This window comes from Eimeria maxima, genomic scaffold, assembly GCF_000499605.1.
Source record: "Eimeria maxima Weybridge genomic scaffold, Emw_scaff20, whole genome shotgun sequence".
Classification (NCBI taxonomy): domain Eukaryota; phylum Apicomplexa; class Conoidasida; order Eucoccidiorida; family Eimeriidae; genus Eimeria; species Eimeria maxima.
Window position 1 is genome coordinate 1 of NW_013563642.1, and position 21,941 is coordinate 21,941.

At 49.8% G+C, this 21,941-nt stretch overlaps 4 protein-coding genes across 4 annotated transcripts; 3 read left to right on the forward strand and 1 right to left on the reverse strand.

Moving 5' to 3' along the window:
* Nucleotides 1-175: 175 nt before the first annotated feature.
* Nucleotides 176-2,272, reverse strand: EMWEY_00003800 (hypothetical protein; the record flags this gene model as incomplete). Its single annotated transcript, XM_013477833.1, has 6 exons — nucleotides 176-297; nucleotides 470-542; nucleotides 903-1,149; nucleotides 1,411-1,496; nucleotides 1,649-1,760; nucleotides 2,190-2,272. Coding segments are annotated over 6 exons (723 nt in total), but the record flags the coding sequence as incomplete, so codon positions are not given.
* Nucleotides 2,273-6,206: 3,934 nt separating this feature from the next.
* Nucleotides 6,207-12,158, forward strand: EMWEY_00003810 (myb-like DNA-binding domain-containing protein, putative; the record flags this gene model as incomplete). Its single annotated transcript, XM_013477834.1, has 18 exons — nucleotides 6,207-6,355; nucleotides 6,498-6,677; nucleotides 6,819-6,871; nucleotides 7,123-7,230; nucleotides 7,354-7,445; nucleotides 7,666-7,738; nucleotides 7,892-7,975; nucleotides 8,113-8,173; nucleotides 8,446-8,644; nucleotides 8,784-8,868; nucleotides 9,112-9,221; nucleotides 9,477-9,618; nucleotides 9,763-9,995; nucleotides 10,240-10,521; nucleotides 10,855-10,905; nucleotides 11,150-11,385; nucleotides 11,613-11,791; nucleotides 11,977-12,158. 18 exons carry the CDS (start codon nucleotides 6,207-6,209, stop codon nucleotides 12,156-12,158), a joined length of 2,499 nt encoding a protein of 832 aa, XP_013333288.1.
* A 2,972-nt stretch (nucleotides 12,159-15,130) lies between these two features.
* On the forward strand, nucleotides 15,131-16,948 carry EMWEY_00003820 (hypothetical protein; the record flags this gene model as incomplete). The annotated part of the gene is made up of 8 exons (XM_013477835.1): nucleotides 15,131-15,154; nucleotides 15,305-15,461; nucleotides 15,656-15,724; nucleotides 15,892-15,926; nucleotides 16,117-16,158; nucleotides 16,290-16,406; nucleotides 16,568-16,629; nucleotides 16,942-16,948. The coding sequence occupies 8 exons, from the start codon at nucleotides 15,131-15,133 to the stop codon at nucleotides 16,946-16,948; spliced, it is 513 nt and encodes a 170-aa protein (XP_013333289.1).
* Nucleotides 16,949-19,310: 2,362 nt separating this feature from the next.
* Nucleotides 19,311-20,358, forward strand: EMWEY_00003830 (SFT2-like domain-containing protein, putative; the record flags this gene model as incomplete). The annotated part of the gene is made up of 2 exons (XM_013477836.1): nucleotides 19,311-19,921; nucleotides 20,115-20,358. The coding sequence occupies 2 exons, from the start codon at nucleotides 19,311-19,313 to the stop codon at nucleotides 20,356-20,358; spliced, it is 855 nt and encodes a 284-aa protein (XP_013333290.1).
* Between the last annotated feature and the right edge of the window lie 1,583 nt (nucleotides 20,359-21,941).

Genomic DNA, 21,941 nt, shown 5'->3' on the forward strand with positions numbered 1-21,941 from the left:
TATATATATATATATATATATATATATATATTTCGAGCGCAGGCTCGAAATATGCTCCCGTCTGCCGCTGGCACTAAGCAAAGAGAAGTCCTTCGGCTATAATGTAATTCCAGTGGATTTTTATATGGACTAGTTAAAGATGCTGCAGGGTTTAGTGTTGAGGGATGGTACGCACTCTGTCAATATTGACAGAAACCCCTGCTTTGCCCTTGAGTTGGGGCTTTGGAAATTCCCTGTACCAAATGTGCAGTCCCAAGAACCGCATCCACAGGCCCATCAAAAGGCACTGCTCCAGCCCTGCAAATACACCCAAAGTATGAGGCAGTAGAGTATCGTGCATAGGCAGCACCAGTCAGACACCTCTGCATGTATGTAGCGCATGGTGTAACCGAAAGTCATTGATTGCGGCAACAAAGTTTGCATCCTTCTGAATTGGTGTTGGGAATTCATTGTGGCAATTTCAAGTCACCTGTGGCTTCCATTTCAGATATACGGGGATCTCCCCGTTTGGGGGAGTCGATGCAGAACTCATCAACATGGCACTGCATTAAAGCACGGAGGAATACGCGACACACGTCCGGCCAAGTGTGCAATACTTTTAGCAAAACACGCACTTTCGTCTACGTGCATAATGGCATTGCGTAAATAGCCGTTGACGTCATCCCATGCCTAAAGCCAGAAGCCTACAGCCTCCGTGCACCCGCACGAGTATAGCAGACTACACGAGTAGTTGCGGTGGTAAGTGTGGAGCGACGTAACTGCGAACGCCTTCGGTGGAAAGGTGCAAAGTAGACAGGGTGCAATCGACGTGCCTACTGAGGACGTGGCAGCCAAGCCAAGGAATGCATCTACTGTGCTCGCGAGGCAGCCAAGCACACGTTATAGTTGTGGCATTGTCATACCTCGAACGCCCACGGAGTGGCTCCCAAGTTGTCATCAACAATATGCAGATGAATGTTGCGGACTCGAATGGACAAGGAGTTAACAATTCTTGGCTCTAGGGTCTGCGCAACTGACGATCTGTCTCCTTGGGCCGATCCCAGTAAAGAGGCAAACCGCTCCCACAAAACAGTCCGCTTCAGCTTCGACTTCAAGATCTTGTCGCGCCAAAATTCGCTGCTCCATTCGCTCGGGTACAGCAGGCGGATCCTGTGCAGTGCATTTGGCGTACAGAAAGGACGAGCCCCGCCGTCGAACACAAAGAACGGACGCCCCACTTTACTTAACCCCCGATGTTTTCGGGAGTCGGCGATTCGAAACAACTAGCCTGCGTAAGCAGAAATTACTTGCTCCAGTAGACGGGCAGCGCACAGGAGTAGCAGCAGCAGCAGGAGGACAGAGGCAGAAGTGGTAGAAGGAGCAGCAGCAACACAAAAGAGGCTTTCGGAACTCCCCAGGAGTTAAGCGCACCGAATTTCAAGATCTTCTGCTTCAATGGCAAAGGGATATGTTCCTGGCGTTCCAAAGAATGTCTGCCAAGAAAACTTTGCCCGGACCTGAGACAAGCGGTAGAAGCTCAGCGGCATTCTTCAGGGAAGCGGACCACATCGCGATATTCTGTGCTCCAGACAAAATAGCTCTTCAGATTGGCCACGGGATGAGTGACCATGCACAAAATGTGTCTATTTGCAGAATGTAGGTTGCCCACCTTGGCTATGTTGGAATAATCCACAGCAAAGGGTATTTCGGCGAGTTCAAACAACTGCTGTGGGAAGGGAATGTTGGTTAGATGAATTTCAGGATCCGTCAGCGAGTCAATCCTGCACCACATCAAGAAAATACGGATGCAAACATGCCATGCAATTACACGTGTAGGACGCTGAGCAGCCAAGCACTTTCACAGTGCCATACACTCGTATGAACACTACGAAAGCCAACCAGCACAAGCGTTTCCCGCCACTCCGTCTCGCCGGGGCAGGGCCATCCCATCAAACAGAAACGTTTCCGTGCCGGGTGGGTCCAAGTGGTGGCATAGCGCAAGTGTGTATGTGGTGTTTATTTGCTCGCGTGCTCATGGATAGCGTGCAATTTTGCACGAGGACCACTAGGCCCCTAAGGACCTTCCAACTGCCACAGAAGCTCCCATACGTGGCGTCGGAAAGCTTCTCTGCATTCTACAAATCCCTGGAAATTGTCCTCAGGGGCGTTTCCTGCACGGGTGTTGAGTTCTTAAGGTACTGGTGTCGAACCTGAAGTTGTTGATAGGGTCCCAGTCTCCCAGAAATTCCTTGCCGTAGGTCTTAATGACCTGGTCAAGGATGTTTGCCAGCATTGTCTGTAAAAACAGTAAGTCCCATGCTCACACAGATCTCCGCCGGAAGCCGGGCAACCAAGGAGCCGACTAAGAGGGCCGCTGCTGCAGCTGCCCAAACCTGCCGCTGCTGCTTAAAGATCAAGCCAAGAAGGCTCGAGTGCTCTCGGCTGGTGCTTCTCTTGCTGACTGTCCGGATGGGGGCTGCCGCTTCTGAAAGCTCCTGTTGCTCCTGCTGCCGCCGCTACTTCTCGCTGTCTTGCTGCTGGGAGCCTCGTAGCGGGATCAGCTCCTTCAAGCACCCCTGGCTGTTCCAAAATATGAGGCAGCACCAGAGGGCGCCGCTATGCCTTGCTGGGTGTCCATTCGACGCTGCACTGAACGTCTTCTGTAATCCGTAGGAGGATATTTTTAGCTGCGCCCCACCTAGAAGGCAACGACCTCAAGCGCAGCAGCTGTGTAGAGTCAGACGTTACTGAAGAGGCCCCTTGCGTTGTATCTGCCCTCTTGCTTTGGTTTCTGAAGCCGCCTCCTGCTTACTTGTCGCTTCGTGGCGGGTGGTGGAGCTAGGAGGCCCCGGGCTGCATGTGCATCCCCAGCAAGGGCGTCTCAGGGGCACCAGCGAGTTGGGTGAGCGCTAAAGAGAAGAGAGGGGTGAAGGAAAGAACGGTCATTCCCTGTGGTTGCTTCGGGCACGTGGAGACAGAGCCAGCGAGTCGTGCTCGTCGGCGCGGAAGGCCGGCCCCCTAGATGAAGTCCTTTCGCAAGTTCTTGTGCTACTGAAGAAGCGATAAAGAATGCATACGCCTCAAAACTCTAAAAACAAAGGCAGAAGGAATTTAGAAGGCCGTGAAAAAGCACCCTTTAAACGTGAGCCATTGAGGAGCTCTGCCTGGCCCGGTGCTCTGAGCGCAGGCAGCCTCGGGGGCCCCCGCTGAACCCAATCCGTTCGGTCATGAGACTCGACTCATTTCTTTGGAATTAGTTGGATTTCCTTATTGGGATTAATATTCATTGCCGAAGATCTAGAGATTTACACAGTCAGGGTGCGGTCCACCGAGCCGCTCACGAGTGCAGCAGCAGAGCATCCCGGTTGAGAATGCAAGGTGTCGGCTGTTGCCTTTGTTTTTGATGTTCTGACGTTTGCTTCCATCTCTTTACTTTGGCTGTCTAAAAACAAGTACACTAAGAATCACCTTAACGGGTTACAGTGTGTACCAGTTAGCAATCGGCTCAAACGCTTGCGCTCAATGTGCACAATTTGATACATACACCCAAACGTTTCCCGTTGACTTGTTCTAGTTGTAGCGACACCAACCCGGTGTACACTGGAATGTAATGTTGTAGCAGTAAATGATTAGAAGGAATTGACCGGCCGAGTGTCTCGCATTGTTAATCAGGCACGATGCTGAGCACAGCAACTTCCGTTACAAACCAGCAGCAGTAGCAACTAACAACAGCAGCGTCAGCCAAAAGCAGCAGTCCCTGCTATTTCTTTTGTTTGTTCTACAGCTTCTGCATTGGGGACTCTGTATGCTTGACTCACAATTGCCTAATAAACGCCAAACTACGTTCTGGCGAGCGCTCCCTCATCAGTACCACCCCGGAGGAGCTCAGCACAAGTAGCAGCACCCTAGATTCTCCTCGCGAGTAGCATATATATTGGGGTGACGCGTTTGGAATTGTAAGGAGTGGGCAAAGGCTGAAATTCAAGGGGGAACGAGCTACACCAGTGTGCCTACCTTTGACAGAAACCAAAGCAAATGCGGATCTCAGAACTTGCAACTCTCCTTTAGATGTACGTCTAGGGCTCTCTCCTCTCGGTTGACCTATAGCAGAGATCATCATGATACTTCTCCTGGTTAGTTTTGTAGTATCTTCCCCGTCAATTTGTGCCTAATTGGGGAGTTTCCTGCCATGATTTGCAGGCGGTTGTAGGTACACGGGATATTAAGAAATATAATTCCCCAGCCAAACATACTGTCAACTCTCTCTAGCCAGCTGTCAGCTGAACCATGCTTATTGTAGCGCGTATAAGCACGAATCTGTCCATTGTTGTTCTGAATGCGTGATTTGAGGAGCTGCTCGCCGACACGCGCATCTCCGAACGGGCTGCAACAGGGGCTGATAATCGCTCAGAACACACTAGGGGCAACATGTGTGTTGTCCTACCCGTTTGCAGGCGGTCCTGAGGAGGTCAACCTCTGTGCAAACTCATCCACCCCAGAATCCCGTCTCCGAGGAGCTTTTCTCCCTGGCCTCTCCCTGGCGCTATGGATTGCTGTCTCGCTTTGCCCCCCACGTACTCCTGTCATGTTTTCCATGCGCCTCAATTAGTTTCCTACGGTGCTCGTGCCCCCGACATAGTGCCTCAGGAAGCCGCAGTGGGATAGGGCCCAGCTTGCGGTGCAGCAGGACAGCCGAGAGACCAACACGCAGTAGATTGCATTTTTGACTGGCGACACTCCGGCGACGAGGTGCAGTACCTGTCAAGCGGCGGGGAACGCCAGAGGTAGGTCCACATGGGAGCCCGGCCACCAGCTTGTTGTTTGACCCGACCTGGTGCTCGGCTGGAGTCGCCGCCTGCTTTGAAGCCAACGGGCTGTGCCACTTCCTTCCACTTTTCCGCCCCCTATTTCCTCTTAACGCCTCCCGCACCCTGGTATTCACAGCGTTCATCTTATTTCCCTACACTCCCTGAATGCTTTTCCCCTCCACTTTCGACGTCCTCCTTCTTCTTTGTAACCCAGCCATATGGATAGTGTGTGTGATCCTGGTGAGCGTTGCCCTGCGTGCCGGTAGTCCTTGTTTGTTACAGCGGGGGGCGGGAGTTCTCAAGCGTCTGCATGTCCGTTGCACGTGTTCTACGTAGTGCAGGTGAAAGCATTCCAGTAACGCACGGACAGGCACACACACACACAACAGCGGCGTAGCCACTCAGCACAACAAGTATGCACACTAAGTCAGTTGTATGTAAAAGGGACCCAACAGCTAACACAGCAACGGCGCTAGTCCTTCCCCTGGGGTGCGCATAGAAGAAAAATAATAAAATAGGCAATTATATGCATATGTATATAGAAAATTGTGACATACAAGAAAATGCCATATCGATAACTACAACAAATACTACAAGAGTAGTAACAACGGCGGCAGCGTTGCTAGAAGTAATCATAGTAGTCGGATAGATGGCTACACTAATCACGAAAACTACACTCATACGTAAACGGTCAGGATAATAGTCATACATAACACTAAAGCTAAAATTAAAGCTGCTATTAGCAAAACTAACAATAATAGCACTGGAAATATAAGCAGTCACACTGGTAAAAACAATACCGTAAGTTAAATTGCACTGCACGCACTCGGCTGCGAGTACGTAGGTCCCCACACCAAATTATATGATGCACGTAAATAGTTAGTGAAGAAAAACAGATCCTAACAGCTAAAATAACCGTAATTGAGTCTATAAACCAATACAAACTCGAATCAGCATGTATTTGCAAAAGGCGACCCAAAACGGATGTCTCGTCCAGACCCGTCAAAGTGGGTCAGTGCCTCAGCGTCCAAGCCAGCCCCAAGGCCCTAATGCGCTGCTAAAGCTCGTAGCCCGTTTTCCGTGTTTCACGCATAAATGCTCTCAATTAGTACTAATATGATGTTATGTCATTTCCTTTCGCGGAATAGACCGCTACAGGTCCCACAAAGTAAACCATTGTAGTGCCTGTGCACTACAGTTGATGCCCGAAAGTTTGCATGCACTCACGGAATGCTCTGCTGAGATTGGTGAAAAGGGATTGCTGGCGGCCTGCATGAGCTTCACATCATCAGCGATATCAACCTGGCAACAGCGGCTTCTCGCCCGTAGTCGCCCTTACTCCGTTTGCCTGTTGTCCGGGGGGAGCAGCCAGGAAAAACAGGTATCCTAACGCACTGGTTTTGGGGATTAAAGGAAAAGATGGTGCGGATTTTCATCAAGGGTGGAGTGTGGAGGAATAGCGAAGATGAAATACTCAAGGCGGCGGTCATGAAATATGGCCTCAACAACTGGAGCCGTGTTGCCTCCCTCCTGGTAAAGAAATCTGCCAAGCAGTGCAAAGCCAGATGGTAAGACTCTCCTTTTAGCAGAGATAAAAGTTTCACATAGCCTCGGAACTACTGCTTGCGTGATATAAAGACGAATAGAGCACCCTGGGTGGGCTGTGTTGTTAGCGTAAGACGCATTGTGGGCTGTGTAGTGTACTCGTAGGTACGAGTGGCTGGATCCCAGTGTTAAGAAGACAGAATGGACTCTCGAGGAGGAGGAGAAACTCCTCCACTTGGCCAAAATCATGCCTTCTCAGTGGCGCACCATTGCACCTATTGTTGGACGCACAGCCTACCAGTGTCTCATGCACTATGAGGAGCTTCTGGATCAAGCACAGGGCAAGTTTTGCACTTATTGTTCAAGCATCTGCTTCTGTTCCCTGGAGGCGTACATATAGTGCCAAGTTTTCTGCCCTGGCGACACCAGAGTCACGCATCTCGTGCGTGCCTCCGTGGCTCTCACGGGCGTTTAAATTTTCTGCAGACACGTTCTCATGGCGAACACACTCTATTTGTTTGCTGCAGAGGGGATGGAGGGTGAGGAAGGAAAACCTAGTGGCACGGGTTTTTCACAGGCGCCTGGAAGCCGCAAGGCACCTGGGAGAGGTGTTGGTTTTCTTGTAAGTTTCGATATTTCCGCCGCTACCCTGAGTGCCGTTCGCATCCTTTCTAGCTGCGGCTGGTGCTACTGCAGCTATTGTGGTGTTGCTGCAGTTACTGCGTTTCCCCCACGTAAGCACTAGAAGTAGGCAGGGTGAGTGGCATCAACGCTACCTCTAATTTTACAGTTGCAGCACCTCCGACTTTTTTCGTGTTGCAGCGGGGGAGAGAAGACCCACGGAGATTGAGACCAGGGGAGATTGACCCTCACCCTGAGACAAAGCCGTCTCGTGCAGGTGAGCCACTGGGGGTATAACTCAATCGCAGCTAACATTCCTGGTTAGAGATGACGTAGGTTACTCCTGGGGATGGGAAGGACGGAGTGTAACCGTCATGTTGTGATTATGCTCCCCGTACAGATCCGATTGACATGGCGGAGGATGAGAAGGAAATGCTTGAAGAGGCCAGGGCCCGTCTAGCGAACACGCGTGGCAAGAAAGCCAAGCGGAAGGTGGGCGAGATCTGTTTAGGGCGTCCGTGCCCTGTATACTGTATGGCATGGCAACAACAGTTTTTATTGTTATATGAAAGTAACGTTAAAGCGATCGATACAAATATGTTCTTTCGCGCTCAACAGATCGGTGGAGGTAGCCATCTGCCCTGTGCACCCGCTTCCACAGAATCCAGTCAACTTGGGAAGTTAGGAGTGTTTTGTGGGTTGTTTGGAACAGGCTAGAGAAAAGCAGCTTGAGGAGGCTCGCAGGTTAGCGGCTCTGCAGAAGAAGAGGGAACTGAAGGCGGCTGGTGGGTGCACTGCGCGTGATGCATCCACCATCGAGAATTGGAGTGACAGCATTTCAGCCAACGGCATGCTCATCTGTAGGAGGGTGGAATATCTGCGGTAGAAGCCGTAGCAGCAGCGATGCAGCTGCTGTTGGGTTGTGCTTATGCGAACAGGAATCATCACTGGGGCAAAAAGAAGAACGAGGAAGAATTTCCAGCCATACGAAGAGGTTCCATTCGAAGAAAAGCCTCCCCCAGGTTCGCATGAGTTTCAGTGCCTGCAATTTAGGTTACACCGTTGGTGTGTGTCCGATCGAACTAACTGGGGCCCAACAAGGCCTTGAGATGCCCTGAATCTTAATGCATCTCCTGTGGAGTGCTTGTCTGGACCTTAGGGTTTTACGAGGTACCATCAGAAGAGAATCCAGAGGGCAATCTGAACTTTGCCAATATCAGGTAAGAAGTGAATGTCTTCAGTTTCGATTATTTGTGTAGTGTTTTCAAATAGTCCCGTCCCACTGTTTCTGCATTGCGTACAAGCTAATGTAGCATGTAGCATGTGTTAAAGCGTGTTTGTACCCAGGAGATGAACATAGGCGTCTTCTTGCACGAGGTTTCGTGTAACTGTTGGTTGTAGACGTGTGTGAGTGGTTTATGTGGTTATTAGTGATTGATCCCATGTATAATTACTTGCGTTTGCGGGCTTTTTTGTGGTTATATGTGAATAGCCTTCAACACATGGAGGGGCACATGCGAGCACGGGAGGAAGAGAAGCTTAGAAAAGAAGATGCAAGGAAGCTGAAGCGGCTCCGCGAAGACCATCTTGATGAATACCTGAAAATGCAGGAAGAAAAGCTACAACGGGAAGCCATTGCTAAGAAAATGAAGCTCAACCTACCCGAACCCATGCTGAAGGAACATGAACTGGTACGCGTATGAACCTGGCGCCCATTCCGTTTTTAAATTGCGGCGCCTTTTCATTTCCTATTCCAGATAGTGAAGGCGGAGGGAACCAATGCATCTTCGCAACCTACTGTACAGGCCTCGCATGTACGATGATCTGCAGGAGGAGTTGGTACGGCTTGGGGCCGAGGCCTCTCTCCTGACGGGTTCAGATGGGCATGACGAGACGTCCACTCTACTGGCACAAGGTTAGAGGTGGTTGGAACTATTTGTCGCTCACGCCCCCTGAATCTAGGCAATATATTTGTGGGCATTCTATTTTTGCTATGCTCTCTGCGCTCAATATCCAGTGAATGCTTTCTCTAATGGGGATCGGGCTCCGCAGTTTTGGTCTCATGTCCGAGACCTGAGGAAGAGTGTCCATTGGGATTTGCATTTTATATCCCCGTTCGGCTATTGGCATGGGTTGGACGAAAATATTGTTGTTGCAGGTCTGTCAACTCCGTCTACGGTTATTTCCCGCCTTCCGCGACGGTCAGAACGTGTACAGCAGGAGGCGCGCAATGCGCTTGCTCTTCTTGGGGTCCAAACGCCGCTGGAGGTGAGCAGACAGAATAGTGGAGAAGTGGAAAGTTGACAGGGTGCCTGATACGTGAGGCCCCGACTGGATGAACCATTACAGAGTTGCGCACGCAAGCGTGAACTTGTGGCGGGAAACAAACATGGTGCTACTAGTGTTTGCACTGGATTCACTGGGTATTTCACTGCCATTTGCATATCTCATGCATATCAAAGTGAGATGGCGTGCGGGGGATGTAGGAACGATCTGCTGCGCATTTTTCTAAATGCGTTACAGGGAGAGGAAAATGCCCAAATTGAGGAAGTTCCGGGAGGGAAGGGACTGACTCCTGGTGACGTTCGAACGCCGAATGCTTTACAGCAGCAGCTCCGTGGAAGCCGGTTGACTGGCACCATATCTGACACGCCATTAACTGCAGGTCAGGCAGAAACAACGTGGAGGTTGTTCTTCGATTTGTGGATAAACGCACGGGATTGCGTGCGTCACGCATCACAGCGGATTCATTGTTTCTTTTTCCATCTGAAATAGTGTGTTGGGTCATTGTTTGCTACTTACTCCTCAGCCACTCGCATTACCTCAACAGGTCACGGCACCAGCGCCACCCCTCTAAACGACCCGTCCGACGTTGGGTCTACCTCAGAGGGTGGCGGGATGGGTTCGAAAGCAGAGTTGCAGCTCGCTCGTCTCCATGCGAGGACTTCGCTTGCCTCCCTTCCTGCCCCCCGCAATGATGTCACGGGACAAATTCCGGACGACATTACTGAGGAGGAAAAGGAGCTTCTTGAATCCGAAGCTGTAAGATCGATTGCAAGTGACTGTGAAGCCGATGCCTACCTCTCCCATGAAACGTCCACATCCTTCTAAGAACCTGTTTCCGATATATGGAAGACGCGCATATCACAGTAGAGAGACACGATGAACAGGCACTCATGCTGCAGTTTGTTACTTTCAACTAGAAATTGAGGCGGCGCTTCATCGACCTGTTTCCTTTGAAAACTGGGTTTTGATGCAAACAAAATTCCGGTGTTTTTTTGTTTAGGATCTTGACATGGAGGAGGTGGAAAAGCGCAGGGCCCAACGCGCAGCTGAGGCAGAGCGACGGCGTTTCCTGGAGCAGACCCAAGTGATGCAGCAGCAGCTTCCTAGGCCCATCCTTCCTCCGTCTAAACCGTTAAGCGCATCTATCGACCCTGCGACTGCAGTTGCTGCGGCTGTCCAGCAGCAACTGCAACAGGATGACGATACGATCATTACGGAGGATGAGAAGGATGCGGCGGTTGCCGCAATTTCTGAGGCCGCCTCTCTTACTGAAAACGTTATGGTGGGCAGACTGGATTTGATATTTTGAAGAAAAGGCGTTTGTTCGCTTAAATAAGGGACCGTTTTGTGCTGATGCCGTTGGCCAGTCATTTCAGTCGTTACTTTCACCAGCAACCAACTCGACACGCCCGCAATTGGCGAATTACTGAGCTGGTGTTATGCTTATGCCCTTCTGCTTACCATGGAGGATTCTTCGTATCTATCTATAAACGGAATAACGTTCCTAGGGGCGAAGGTTTCTCGCCTTCCTGCATTGATCCTGTAGATCGTTTTGTGCTGGGGGATGTCCTGTTTCGGGACACTGGTGGAACTTTTCTTTGCGTTTGCTCTGCAGAGTTTGCTCGTTCAACACGACTGCTACGAGCATCCATTTCGAGGAGTCAACGTGAGTTCTCATGCCTGCGGATTCCGGTGCTGCTTCCAGCAATTTTTACCTTCGGTTCTGTTTGGCATCCCTTCACCCTTTTCGCCTGCTTCGCTTTCGTTCCCTGTTTTATTGTGGCGAAACTACAGCTTGAAGTGCATTGTGGCCCTTTATCTGCAGCCGCCTCCGCCAGCTGCAGGGCTCGAATCGTGCAGCTTGGAAGAAATGCAGGTATTCAAGATCGGCTCAGTGTTGCACCTTGCAGAAATTCGACAGTAGTATCGTCATGGTGTGGTATGCCCTCGCTTTGGGGTGCAGTATGAAGAAGACAAACACCAAAAGTGCCACCAAGGTTATGCAGTTGCATGTGTACGGGCAGGCGGCTAGAGAACTTGTGGAAACGGAGTTGGCCTCTTGGGGCTTGGACGAAAACTACCCGAGGCTGGACAAGCTTGTCTACACACTAGAGACGCAACTGGTCTTCAATCCAGCCTCCAAATCGTGAGAATGAAGCGCACGCATGCTAGGTAGCGTGTGTCTCTTTAGACGACAGCAAGTTGCACAGTGTCACGAAGACGCTAGGCTTGCGACAACCGTGCTTGCACCCATTTATGCGCGAGTGATAAAGTGACGCGTGGTGGTGAATCGAAGATGCTGCGAAAGGTTGATCGTACCCCCCACTCTTGGTGCCGATGCTACAGCAGCAATTTATTGGCTGGTTTGTGCAGGTACGTCTCTTCGTCTACCTTGAGCCCGAGTGAACGACTGCAAGTGTATGCACACCAAGTTGAAACGTTGAAAACTGGTCTGGCTGCAGCTGTCCAGCGAACCAAGAAGCTAGAGAAAAAATACAAGGTGCTGACGACTGGCTATACCAACCGTCAGAAGGAACTCGCCAAAGCAATTGGTGAGGTCCAAACAGACAGGCTGCATGCCACGTTGTGGATATGTGTTCGTTGCCTACAACGGCAGCTGCTGGCTCATTACCATGGTTGCAACAGCAGTAGCTGCACTAGGCATGGAGATCGCCGCTCGGCCTAATTCGAAAGAGCCCATGGAATGTGTCAAATGTGTGGTTGCAACGCTGGACAGGCGAGAAAAGCGCTGAATTGTTGCAACTCAATGCCCGCATTGCATCCTTCACTAGACTGCACGAGTCGGAGAGGAAAGCGGTGAGGAGTAGGACTGAAGAAAAGCGGGTGGAAGTCTTACGGGAACGCGCCAAACATCTTTTTCTTCAGGTGCGCCTTCAGCTATTCAATGCAGGCTGTTGAAAACACGCTGGCTTCCTTGGTAGCCCCTGCGTGCTGCAAATGTAACGTGATGCTGGGACTATATGGTGCCTGAATTGTTCATGGAAGAAACACGAATTTTTGATTGACCCCCGTTTGCCTATCACTATATGTAAGCTTCTCGAAAGTGAACCGTTTCATCTTTCATTTGCCGGTGACGAAGTTATTGGTATTCAGACGCGTGGTGCATGCAGCAACTCTACGGCCGCTTGGCATCTGTAAAAAAGCATCTCCAGGAGCTGCTCAGCGATGCTGGATCACAACAACATCCACACGGACAGCAAAAGCAGCTAGAAGAAAAGCAGCAACAAGCTCATGCGTAGCATTTGCGCAGCATGACTGACTATACCTGCGGACATTACCTGGTGGCCGTACAAAGGCCAACTCCGTAGGTGGTTAGGCAGACTGCTGGCGAGCGGTATTTGATCAAAGGAGCTATCTGGAACGCTCACATGAAGTGTTTTTTTTTTCGTAGGGTTGCATGCGGAATATTCTTGTGTTAGCTCTCATGAGCACGGACAGGACCCAATCTAGCGGCCCGAAAAAAATCGTATTCGAATGCTGCTTTGAGTAGTAGCTAGCTAGTATAGAGCACTTTTGAGGGGATGGAATGGATGACTTCCTGTAGAGTGTGTAAACCCTCAGCAACACAGGGACTGCAAACATCGGTGCGGCGTGTATCCATAGAGTGTACGGCTGCACCTGTGTATCGTAGCACGAGAATAGTGGCCTCGACAGAGGAATGCACATGTGAATCGTAGCTGGTGAATAGTGGCATAGAGAGTGAGCAGGATTGTACACTTTCTATCGTAAATCTGGCCATTTGAAGAGCTGTAGCTTGATCAATCGCTTGTCTCCACGGGAGACAACAGCGGGAGACAGTATGAGGGGTAGTTTGAATGGCGTACGAGTGCTGTTTTGCCTCGACACTCATGGGGTATGGACCGTGGGCTTGAAGCACCTAGTTTGTCTAAAGACTGCCTTCGTTTTGACTTTTCGGTATTTAAATGCTCATTGGTGAAGGAAGGAGCCCGTTCGCTACGAAACTCTTGTGAGGGTCACTTGACTGCTTTTCGGTAGTACGGCTCTACCGCCGAATCGTCCAGGGCAAGTGAAACGCTCAATTAAATTGAAGAAATGATCATGTTAAATAAGATCTGCGTTCTGCGTAAACATTCTGTCTTCGCTCTGTCCGCCGGTGTTTAAAAAACACTGCCAGTTTCTTGCGGGTCTTAGAGCTGCGAAGCAGGTATCGGAGCAGTGCAGTGAGTCCAATCTGGTTTCGCATCAACGCATTTTGGGGGTGCGAAAACACACAATACTGTACTGGAAGCTACTGAAATAACTTCTGATCTGGAAGCATCATTCAGATAAATGCCAGTCTCTGACTGTGTGCCCTGACCGGTGGTTCTTCCGTTCGACTAGCTTGCATATCGCAAGCTCTTTTCTCCCATATAACGCAAAGAAGCCTACAACTGCCTTTGCCTGGCTTAACTTCCTGATATTACAGCTGCAAACATGTTTTGTCTTCTCCAGCTTCCGTTTCTTCTCGCTCTGTTGGATGCAGCACTGGCGGCGGCAGCTTCGGCCTCAAGGGGTATGATTAATTGTTGAATATCTCAGTCCTTCACTCCAGGCTTACATTGACAGTGCCTTACCATGTAGTAGCCAAGTAACATTTTGCCCTCAGACTGTGGCTGTTCTCCGGGGGGAAGTGCCGTGTGAGGGGGGCCTTCAAGACTTACAGAAACCGTTTCTATTTGGGCTGCGCCGGGGTTGCATTCAACCACGTAGGACCTTGCGCACGGTCTTCTTGGTTAACAGGTTGGCAACCCTGCCTTCTAAACCCTCTCTTAAATGCGATTGCTGGACTCGGTTTTCATTCGCCTCCTGTGGCACTGCAAGCTGACAGCTTGTTACTTTTAAAGTTGTGGGATTTTACTGCTTAGGCCCGAAGGTTTATGGTTACTCTGCTCTTAATTGCTTGTGTCATATGCTGAATGCATCCGCAGGTCGTCCGTGCCCTTCGATTTACCGGCCTGTGTGTGGTTCTAACGGAAGAACGTACAGAAACTTCTGCATAGCCCGGCGGGAACGAGTCCGAGTTGTTCAGCAAGGTGCTTGCCCTCCAAGACGACCCGTACACCCAGGTGGCACAGGTTAGTACAGGACTCGGAAGACCAAAAAGGAGCACACACTGTAAAGTACTTTCTCTAATCTTGGGTGCCTCTCCTTCCCGTTGTGGTTCACGTGTTCGTACTTGCTTAATGTATTCATACATAAGCTTAAAACAAATGTTTTATCACTACGCCGAGCCCAATCGGCATGTTGAATTGATTGGAGTTGACGGCTACTCGCCAGTGCACTCATCCACAAAAGATTGCAGGGAGATGTTCTGGTCTTACATTGCACAACCCTGCGTGTCACCTGCAAATCAAATGTACCACTAATTTCGAGCATTATTCATTATTAGGTACACGAGTCACCCATGTTTTGGTAAAGCTCCCACATGTAAGGCTGTGATGCTGTGTGAGGAAATTCCCTTGGTAAGTTCCGCACAAGCAAGGATCACGTGCGTGTACCAGTTTTGCCCCAACCGCTGGCAATCAACCTCACACGTAAGCATCTGGTATCCCTCGTGCTACTGTGCGGCGTGCACGTGCATGAACAAGAAACGCATTGTACCATGTACACAAGGAAGATTCTCTTTCCTACGGAGGTCTTTGTAGTTTTCTGTAGTGGAAACCGCTGCTCCCATCGTTGCGAACGCTGGCAAATATTCCCGAGGCAATGGTCGCGCAGTTAGCCAGGGAAAACAGGGCATATCTATTGCATTCTCGTTTCCTGTTCAGCGTGTCGTTGCCCTAATCACCGGAACCCTGTGTGTGACACTGAAGGCAGCACGCACCTGAACAGGTGCTACATGCTTTGCCAAAACAAGAGGTTTGCCTACGATGGCAGGTGTAGTAACCCCGCCGGTAAGGAACATTCCCCTCACTAGAATACCTTTCCTGTCCTTCCTATGGTTTTTCAATTGTCCAGAAGCATTCATATGTGGACGTATCCACTAGACATGACCACATGTCTAGGCAAGATTGTCATATTGGCAGTGGCTGTTGAGTGTGCAGGCTGTTTTTGTCCGGAGCTGTATAGTCCAGTATGTGATACCGAGAATACAACACACAACAGTGCTTGCCACCTACGGTGCAATGGTAAAAGATACGCATACGACGGTGTTTGCAGGAATACTTCAGGTGACCCTGATATTGCCAGCGCACAACTCCGGTACTTCGTACTGTGGATGTTTAGCGATCTTTACGAGAGTTAATGCGCTCTAGCTGGTCCCGTGCTTGATCTGCTTAAACGTTGTTATATGCTCGTAAACTCACATTTTGCTCGTTAGAAGCCACTTATCTTTGCGTTTGATGCCTGCTTGTGCCACCCTGTGGTTGTTGATCATGCAGACTGCGTTTGCGCAGAACTGTATCGCCCAGTCTGCGATACGGAGAACATAACACATAGTAACATCTGCAAGTTGCGCTGCCAGGGTAAACGTCTTGCGTATGAAGGCGTTTGCGGAAACAGTTCAGGTAATGTCCTTTTGCAAAATCTACCCTTCCGCTACACCATGCAGCAAATGTTCTTCAGCTGCTCATGCGCTTTTCAACCAGCTTTGCCCTGTTGCTTTAAGCGTTTGGTTTGAACGTTCCGCCAGGTTTTAGCCAACAGTCGTACAATGTACCCGTGGTGGTGAGATTTTCTCTGTGCTGCTCACGTTTAGTATTTCCAGAGTGAAAGCCCTCTAAAGGCTACATTTTTATAGGTGAGGTTCAAAGTTCAACTGTTGATTCCGCAGGATGCGTCTGCCCAGAAGTGTACAGCCCTGTATGCGACACCCTGGGCCAAACGCATTCAAATGCCTGTAAAATGAGGTGTCAAGGTGCAACTCTTGCTCATGAAGGTGCTTGTGGGGCTACAGACGGTGAGGGGCAAGTTTCAACCAAGCTTAGTGCTATCTGTGATAAGAATGGTTCGAACTAATGTCAAGATAAAAAACATAAGCGCTCATTTGCCCTACAATTCTGTGGTCTGCATGCTTTATTGTTTCCTCAGGTTGTGCTTGCATTCGCGAGTTTAAGCCTGCCTGCGACACTCAGGGCAATACTCACCCCAGCAGATGCTCTCTTAATTGCGCCGGTGCCCAGTTTGCATATGATGGCACCTGCGCAGGTGGGTTCCGCGTGTTACCTGCTAGCTGGTGCATGCTTGTTGGAGCCTTGCTGAAACGATGGTCTGCTTTTTGATGCCATATGTTCGCAGCCGTATAATTGAAACATGCCACTGTACCAACAGCGGCCACTTGTGGTGCTCGCTGATTTGCGACTGTGCAGGCACTACTAGCAATCGCTCATTTGCAGAGAACAATTCAAATGCCGCTGGTTGAAGGACGCAGGTACTTAAGTGGAAGAATTGGCTGCTGCAGTGGCCGTCCCAAATAAATGTTTTGATGTTTCTCAGTTCTTGTGATCGCCTAGTCCTATATCTCTCTACGAGTATTTGGTATAATTTTTTCATAGTAATTTGGCATTCAATTACACAGCACACAGCGATTTCATCTGGGAGAACATTCTGCTTTCCCGGGTGATACTCCTTGAGTAGCTAAGAATCGCTTCGGAGCCCGCATGAGGTGAAGGGAAAACTAATTGTTGGGGTTACCATGATGTAGGCGAAGGCAATCCTTGCGACTATGTATGCCGTACTGTAGGAGATAGCCTCATCAGAAAGACGAGAAGACTGAAGAAGAGCTGCCTGCTCTATCTGGAGTGGATGGTTGACGCACTGCAGGATGATAAGAGCTCATCCACGGCATTCAGGCTTCCGAGATTTTAGGTGGAACGATACAGCTGGGAATTTGGACTACACAGTCACGCAGGTAGTAAACGCGAAATTCTGGATGGCTCTGAAACTTATCTGTTGGTAATTTCATTTGTAAGGATTCAGTCTTACGGAAGCACTGTGTGCAAGATACATCTGAGTCACTCCGGGCTACTTGAGTAAAGGGTTTTTTTGCCCGATGTTTCGGAATCGCAGGTACATCCCCTATGTCACTAAATAGGCCTAATGAGCCCAGAGCTTGCAAACGTGGGATCCTCGGCAGAGGTTTGCAAACAAGACCAATGATAGCACCTTCCCCAGTTCATGGACCCCAGCTCCCATACATTGAAAGCTGTAGTCTTTGCTGTAGTCCCTAGGCCCGTTTTTCGTGAACTCTTGAGACTATTCTGAACTGACGAACTAAGGTTGGGAACGCTTAAAGCCGTGTCACTTGCCCATGCTTTTTCATTACGCATGCAGTTCTGTTAGTGCTTTAAATATCTTTGTGCAATAGAAGCGCAAGTGAGGCAACTGCTAGTCTACTGTTGTCTACTGGGCCATGGGCATTCCATCGGACTATATTTTTCCCATAGGCTACGAAAAACTGAATGCACTAGATGAAATGGCCATCTTGGAGAGTCGAAGAAACGACTGAGCAACTTTACGTTAACACCTTGCACCGGTAGCTCATTGTCGCCTTGCCTTTAAAGTTCACACCTACCAGCTCCTCCTGTTGGGTGTAGTTGAACCAGGAGAGCCAGATGAAGCGTAACGTTGATTCGATGACTGCCGCCCATGCTGATTGGCAGAGTCTTCACATGAGCCGGAGTTTCCCACCAAAACTTTGTAGTGTCATTTCAAAGCCACCTATGTTTAATGAGAAATTAAAGTAACCACTCTGAAGCCGGCGAAAAGTAAACAATTAACATGCCAGGCCCTTTTGTCTGGGCATAAACTTGAGCACACCTCCTGAACTGCGCACGCACCGATATACAGTAGCAGCATCCCTCTCCTACTAGCTGAAAATGTGGTCATTGCTCAAGCCCAACAGAACGTCGAGAGATTAGCTGTGAAGAACACGACTATATTTTGTGAGGTATTGCGAGCAGCGAGAACCCTGCAGCACAAGTCACTGCGCATCCCACAGAGTTAATGGATGCGTTCAGAACTTCCGACCCAGAATTGCACCAAGGATTGGAGCGCCTCCTATAAAGTGGAAATTGACTTCGAGGAAGCAGTACATTCGCTTAGGAGTAGGCTCCGTTTCCTTATACAGCTGCCATGTGGCACTGATAACTCGGAAAATGGGCAATGATCGAAGGCAGGTTCAGGGCCTTGTTAGCTATTCTCTCTATGAGCTAACAAGAAAAAACTGCGAGCATGAACTGAGAATTCGTTGACCGTAAGATTTCTCTGAGTCACGTAGATAAGGATCAGACACTATGGGGAAGCAACCAAAACGGATCTATATACATCCAAAGTGTCCATAAGAAGAAAATAACTGCAAGGACCCATGTGTGCTCTGGATGTCCTTAAGCTTGCGTAGTCTTCCAACAGTTGCTGCGAAACGGCCAGGGATGGCGGAAGTCGTGAAGAAGGCGAGGAATCCAACGCTCCAACAAAGTGAAGGATTTCAAGCAGCGGTCTTTGTCAGTAATATATGCTTTACATTTTCATCGCACTATCGTATCAAGCAAAGTCTCGTGGATGTTACCTTAGCACCTCAGACCACCGCAGCGTAGCGTCAACGAGAACGTGAGATGCAGCGTCTCGTAATGCCTTTTGGATATTATAGGCGTACAAAATAAAATACAATCCATAATTCACCTGCTTCCTGCTTCGTGATGCCATGGTAAGGGCAACATGCAACAGAAAGGTACTCAATGTTACCGCGCCTTGTCACGCCAGCTCAGCACCAGCCAGCCTTCACTGCAGATTGGATACCATCAAGCACGTTAAAGATGTTAGGAGGCCCCGTGTCTGTTAGGAGTTTTTCTTTTCCTATCAGGACTGCCACAACTGTGTTATCTGTCTTTCTTCGTGCAACGCTGGCGTTTGCAGGTCAGTCAGCATAGACAAGGGCGACTCCATGCGGCGTTTGGAAGTGTCGTGTGCACGATCGCCCAACGGGCTCTCTGCCTTGGAACACTCGCCTGTTGTGATTTAACTGTCTTAAATATATTAGATTTGTGAACGTTTAATCCTACTAGCTTCTCATCATAGGTGCTCACCCTTGGCGCAGTTGGCCAGTCAGGGAAGATGATGGGTTCTCAGCAGAGTTTTGGAGACTTTGCGAACAGCCTTTCATTCTATGGAGGCACGCAACAGCAGGAGAAGAAGGGCTATGCAATGGTATCACTAGATGGAACCCCATTACGTAGCCCTTCCGCAGGTGGAAAGCCTGCCGTGCCAGGGTTCCTCGGCAACATCTTGAGCACAAAAGCTGTAGGAGCTTCATCCAACGAAGTGCCCACCGATGGTGGACTCTGGGGAATCCCGGGGAGGATTCCAAGCGGATCTATGAAGGCTCCGCCGCGCTCACAAGAGCCTAACGGCCTCCTACAATCCGGCCTATCTGCAGTAAAAGATGGAGCATCTCGGGTTCTGGATGGCGCCAGTTCAGTTGTCAATGCAACTCGAGCCACCATTGCTGACAACCCCCTGTCTTCGCAGAATATGCTGATGTTCGGAGTCGTGGCGGCCGTCGGCGTGTTGTTTATGTTCCTGGCCTTCCTTACCCTCCCTCTCCTCGTCTTCGCCCCCTCAAAGTTTGCTCTGCTCTTCACGATGGGCTCTCTTTGCTTTCTTTCGGCCTTGGCACTCTTACGTGGTGTAGTTGCTTTATTTCGACACCTAGTTGAGCCCACACGGTTAGTATTGGCGGCGTACAAGCTTGCTGAATTCTTTGCCTAGTTGTCGTACAAGCAGGGAGATTGTGACACCTATGCACTCTAGCAGTTAGCTAACTTCCTTATATAGAACTGCACGGAGTGCGTCTGAGCGTGAACATGAAAAGGGCGATCTCCACATTGTGGTGGATATGTTTGCTGCGTTTATTTTCAGGCTGCCGTTCACAGCGGTTTACTTCTCGTCTCTATTTCTAACGCTATATGCCACCTTAGTGGCGAAGTCATATGTGCTCACCCTCGTGTTTTCGGTCCTGCAGTTATGTGGGCTGGCCTCTTTCTTGGTGTCATACATCCCAGGCGGTTCCCACATGCTCAAGTTCATGGGGCAAGCCGCATGGCAAGTCCTGCGGAAGGCATTCAAGTGCGGGGGATCTCGGGACTTGCAGCTTCCAATATAGCTTCGATTTTATGTACAGTTGCAGTTGCTATCCGGCTCTGGAGGCAGTGTAAGCCGTACGTAGGTACCTGAGGAGCAAGCTGCAGAAGGCAAACGCATGGTTGTCTTCTATCCGTCGTTTGTGGCTTGCTTGGAATCGCGGAAAGGCGTAGCTGTACCAGCTGGTGGTGTGACTGCCCCTTGCAGCTTAGTTCTGCCCACAAGTGTATCAATAGACGGAGTGCTATCGCAAACCCCTTCGTGGTACGGCCTCTGCGGCGGCTGTGCCGACCGCGTAAATTTTCCCTTGCAGTTTCTGCATGGAACGACTTTGGAGGGATAGAGGTTCGCGAGATAGCTCAATGAGGAGCACTGCGAAGGCCTGCGTGCCATGCGAAGGGAGGGAGCCACTTTCATTTTGACAGGGAGTTTTTTTTAGAGTACTTGCGCTCCATCGAAGTTTTGTCGTAAGTCTATGCGGATATACAACACGTACATATATAGCCGAGAGCCATAGGAGACATGTAGCTTTAAACCATGACCGGAAAGAGAGAGGTTGTTGGTGGCCAGGCAGGGAGTATCTATATTTGACACCACGAGGTAGTTAGACGAGCTTCAGAGATAACGTTAAGCATCTCGCAGCACTTATGTACGAAAGACCAGGAATAGAGGGCGGGGAACTAAGCTTAGCTGGAACAGCTATTCGTAAAGTGTAGATCTCACAAATCTCACAATGAAGGGGTTGGGTGTAAGATGAGGAAATGGGCCGAACGCCATAGATGGATACAGCTGGGCAAGAGGCGCATCGTCATGATTCTAGCAGAAGAAAAAGCAACATTAATTATTGACGAATTATTGACGAGCACTCTGTGGGATATCTGTACGGCGTGCATGTAACATGAGCCCGATAAACTAGCACAGGACGGTCGTAAGCAACAGTCAAGTCAAATTGCTTAGTTGTTCTCGAAAAGCAGCTGACTTACCCTTCAACCTCCAGGCACCCTCGGAACAGAAGGCCACGTGCGTGGTGCTGGTTGGCAGATACGCATATGACCACACCGTAGACGATGGTTAAACATAAAAGTATTCCTCAGCTAACTAGTACTCAACGGGCTACTTTGTCTACGCCACACCTGTTTTCCTGCATTTACTCCCAGCGTCCGCCTACCCAAACAGCTACACGTCCTCCCACAGGCTTTTGAGGCACGTACACGGACTTACGTGCGAGTCCCATCCCATTCTTACGTTACGGCAGCATGCTGAGTAGACGAGCTGGCAGACCACCTCGCCTAAGCTGGAAGCGGAGAAGAACCAGGACAGGCTTGCTGTTATCTTCGCCTTCCTCCTCCCCAGTGTCTGGTCGTCGTAAGGCTTAAATCTATATCACCTTCAGGCGAGTGAGGATTTACATGAAAGAAGCAGTGAATGAACATGAATATCAGGGTTTATTCTGCTTTGTAGCATCTAGCATTTAGACTATGTGGAAAAATCATATTCGGCGACTGGGAAAGAGTGGAAGCTTACACAGGCTCCCTAAGCACTGACCCTATCAACTTTGACCCGAATTCACGTTTCCTTGCAGTGCACTGCGTGCGAGCCGGCTAC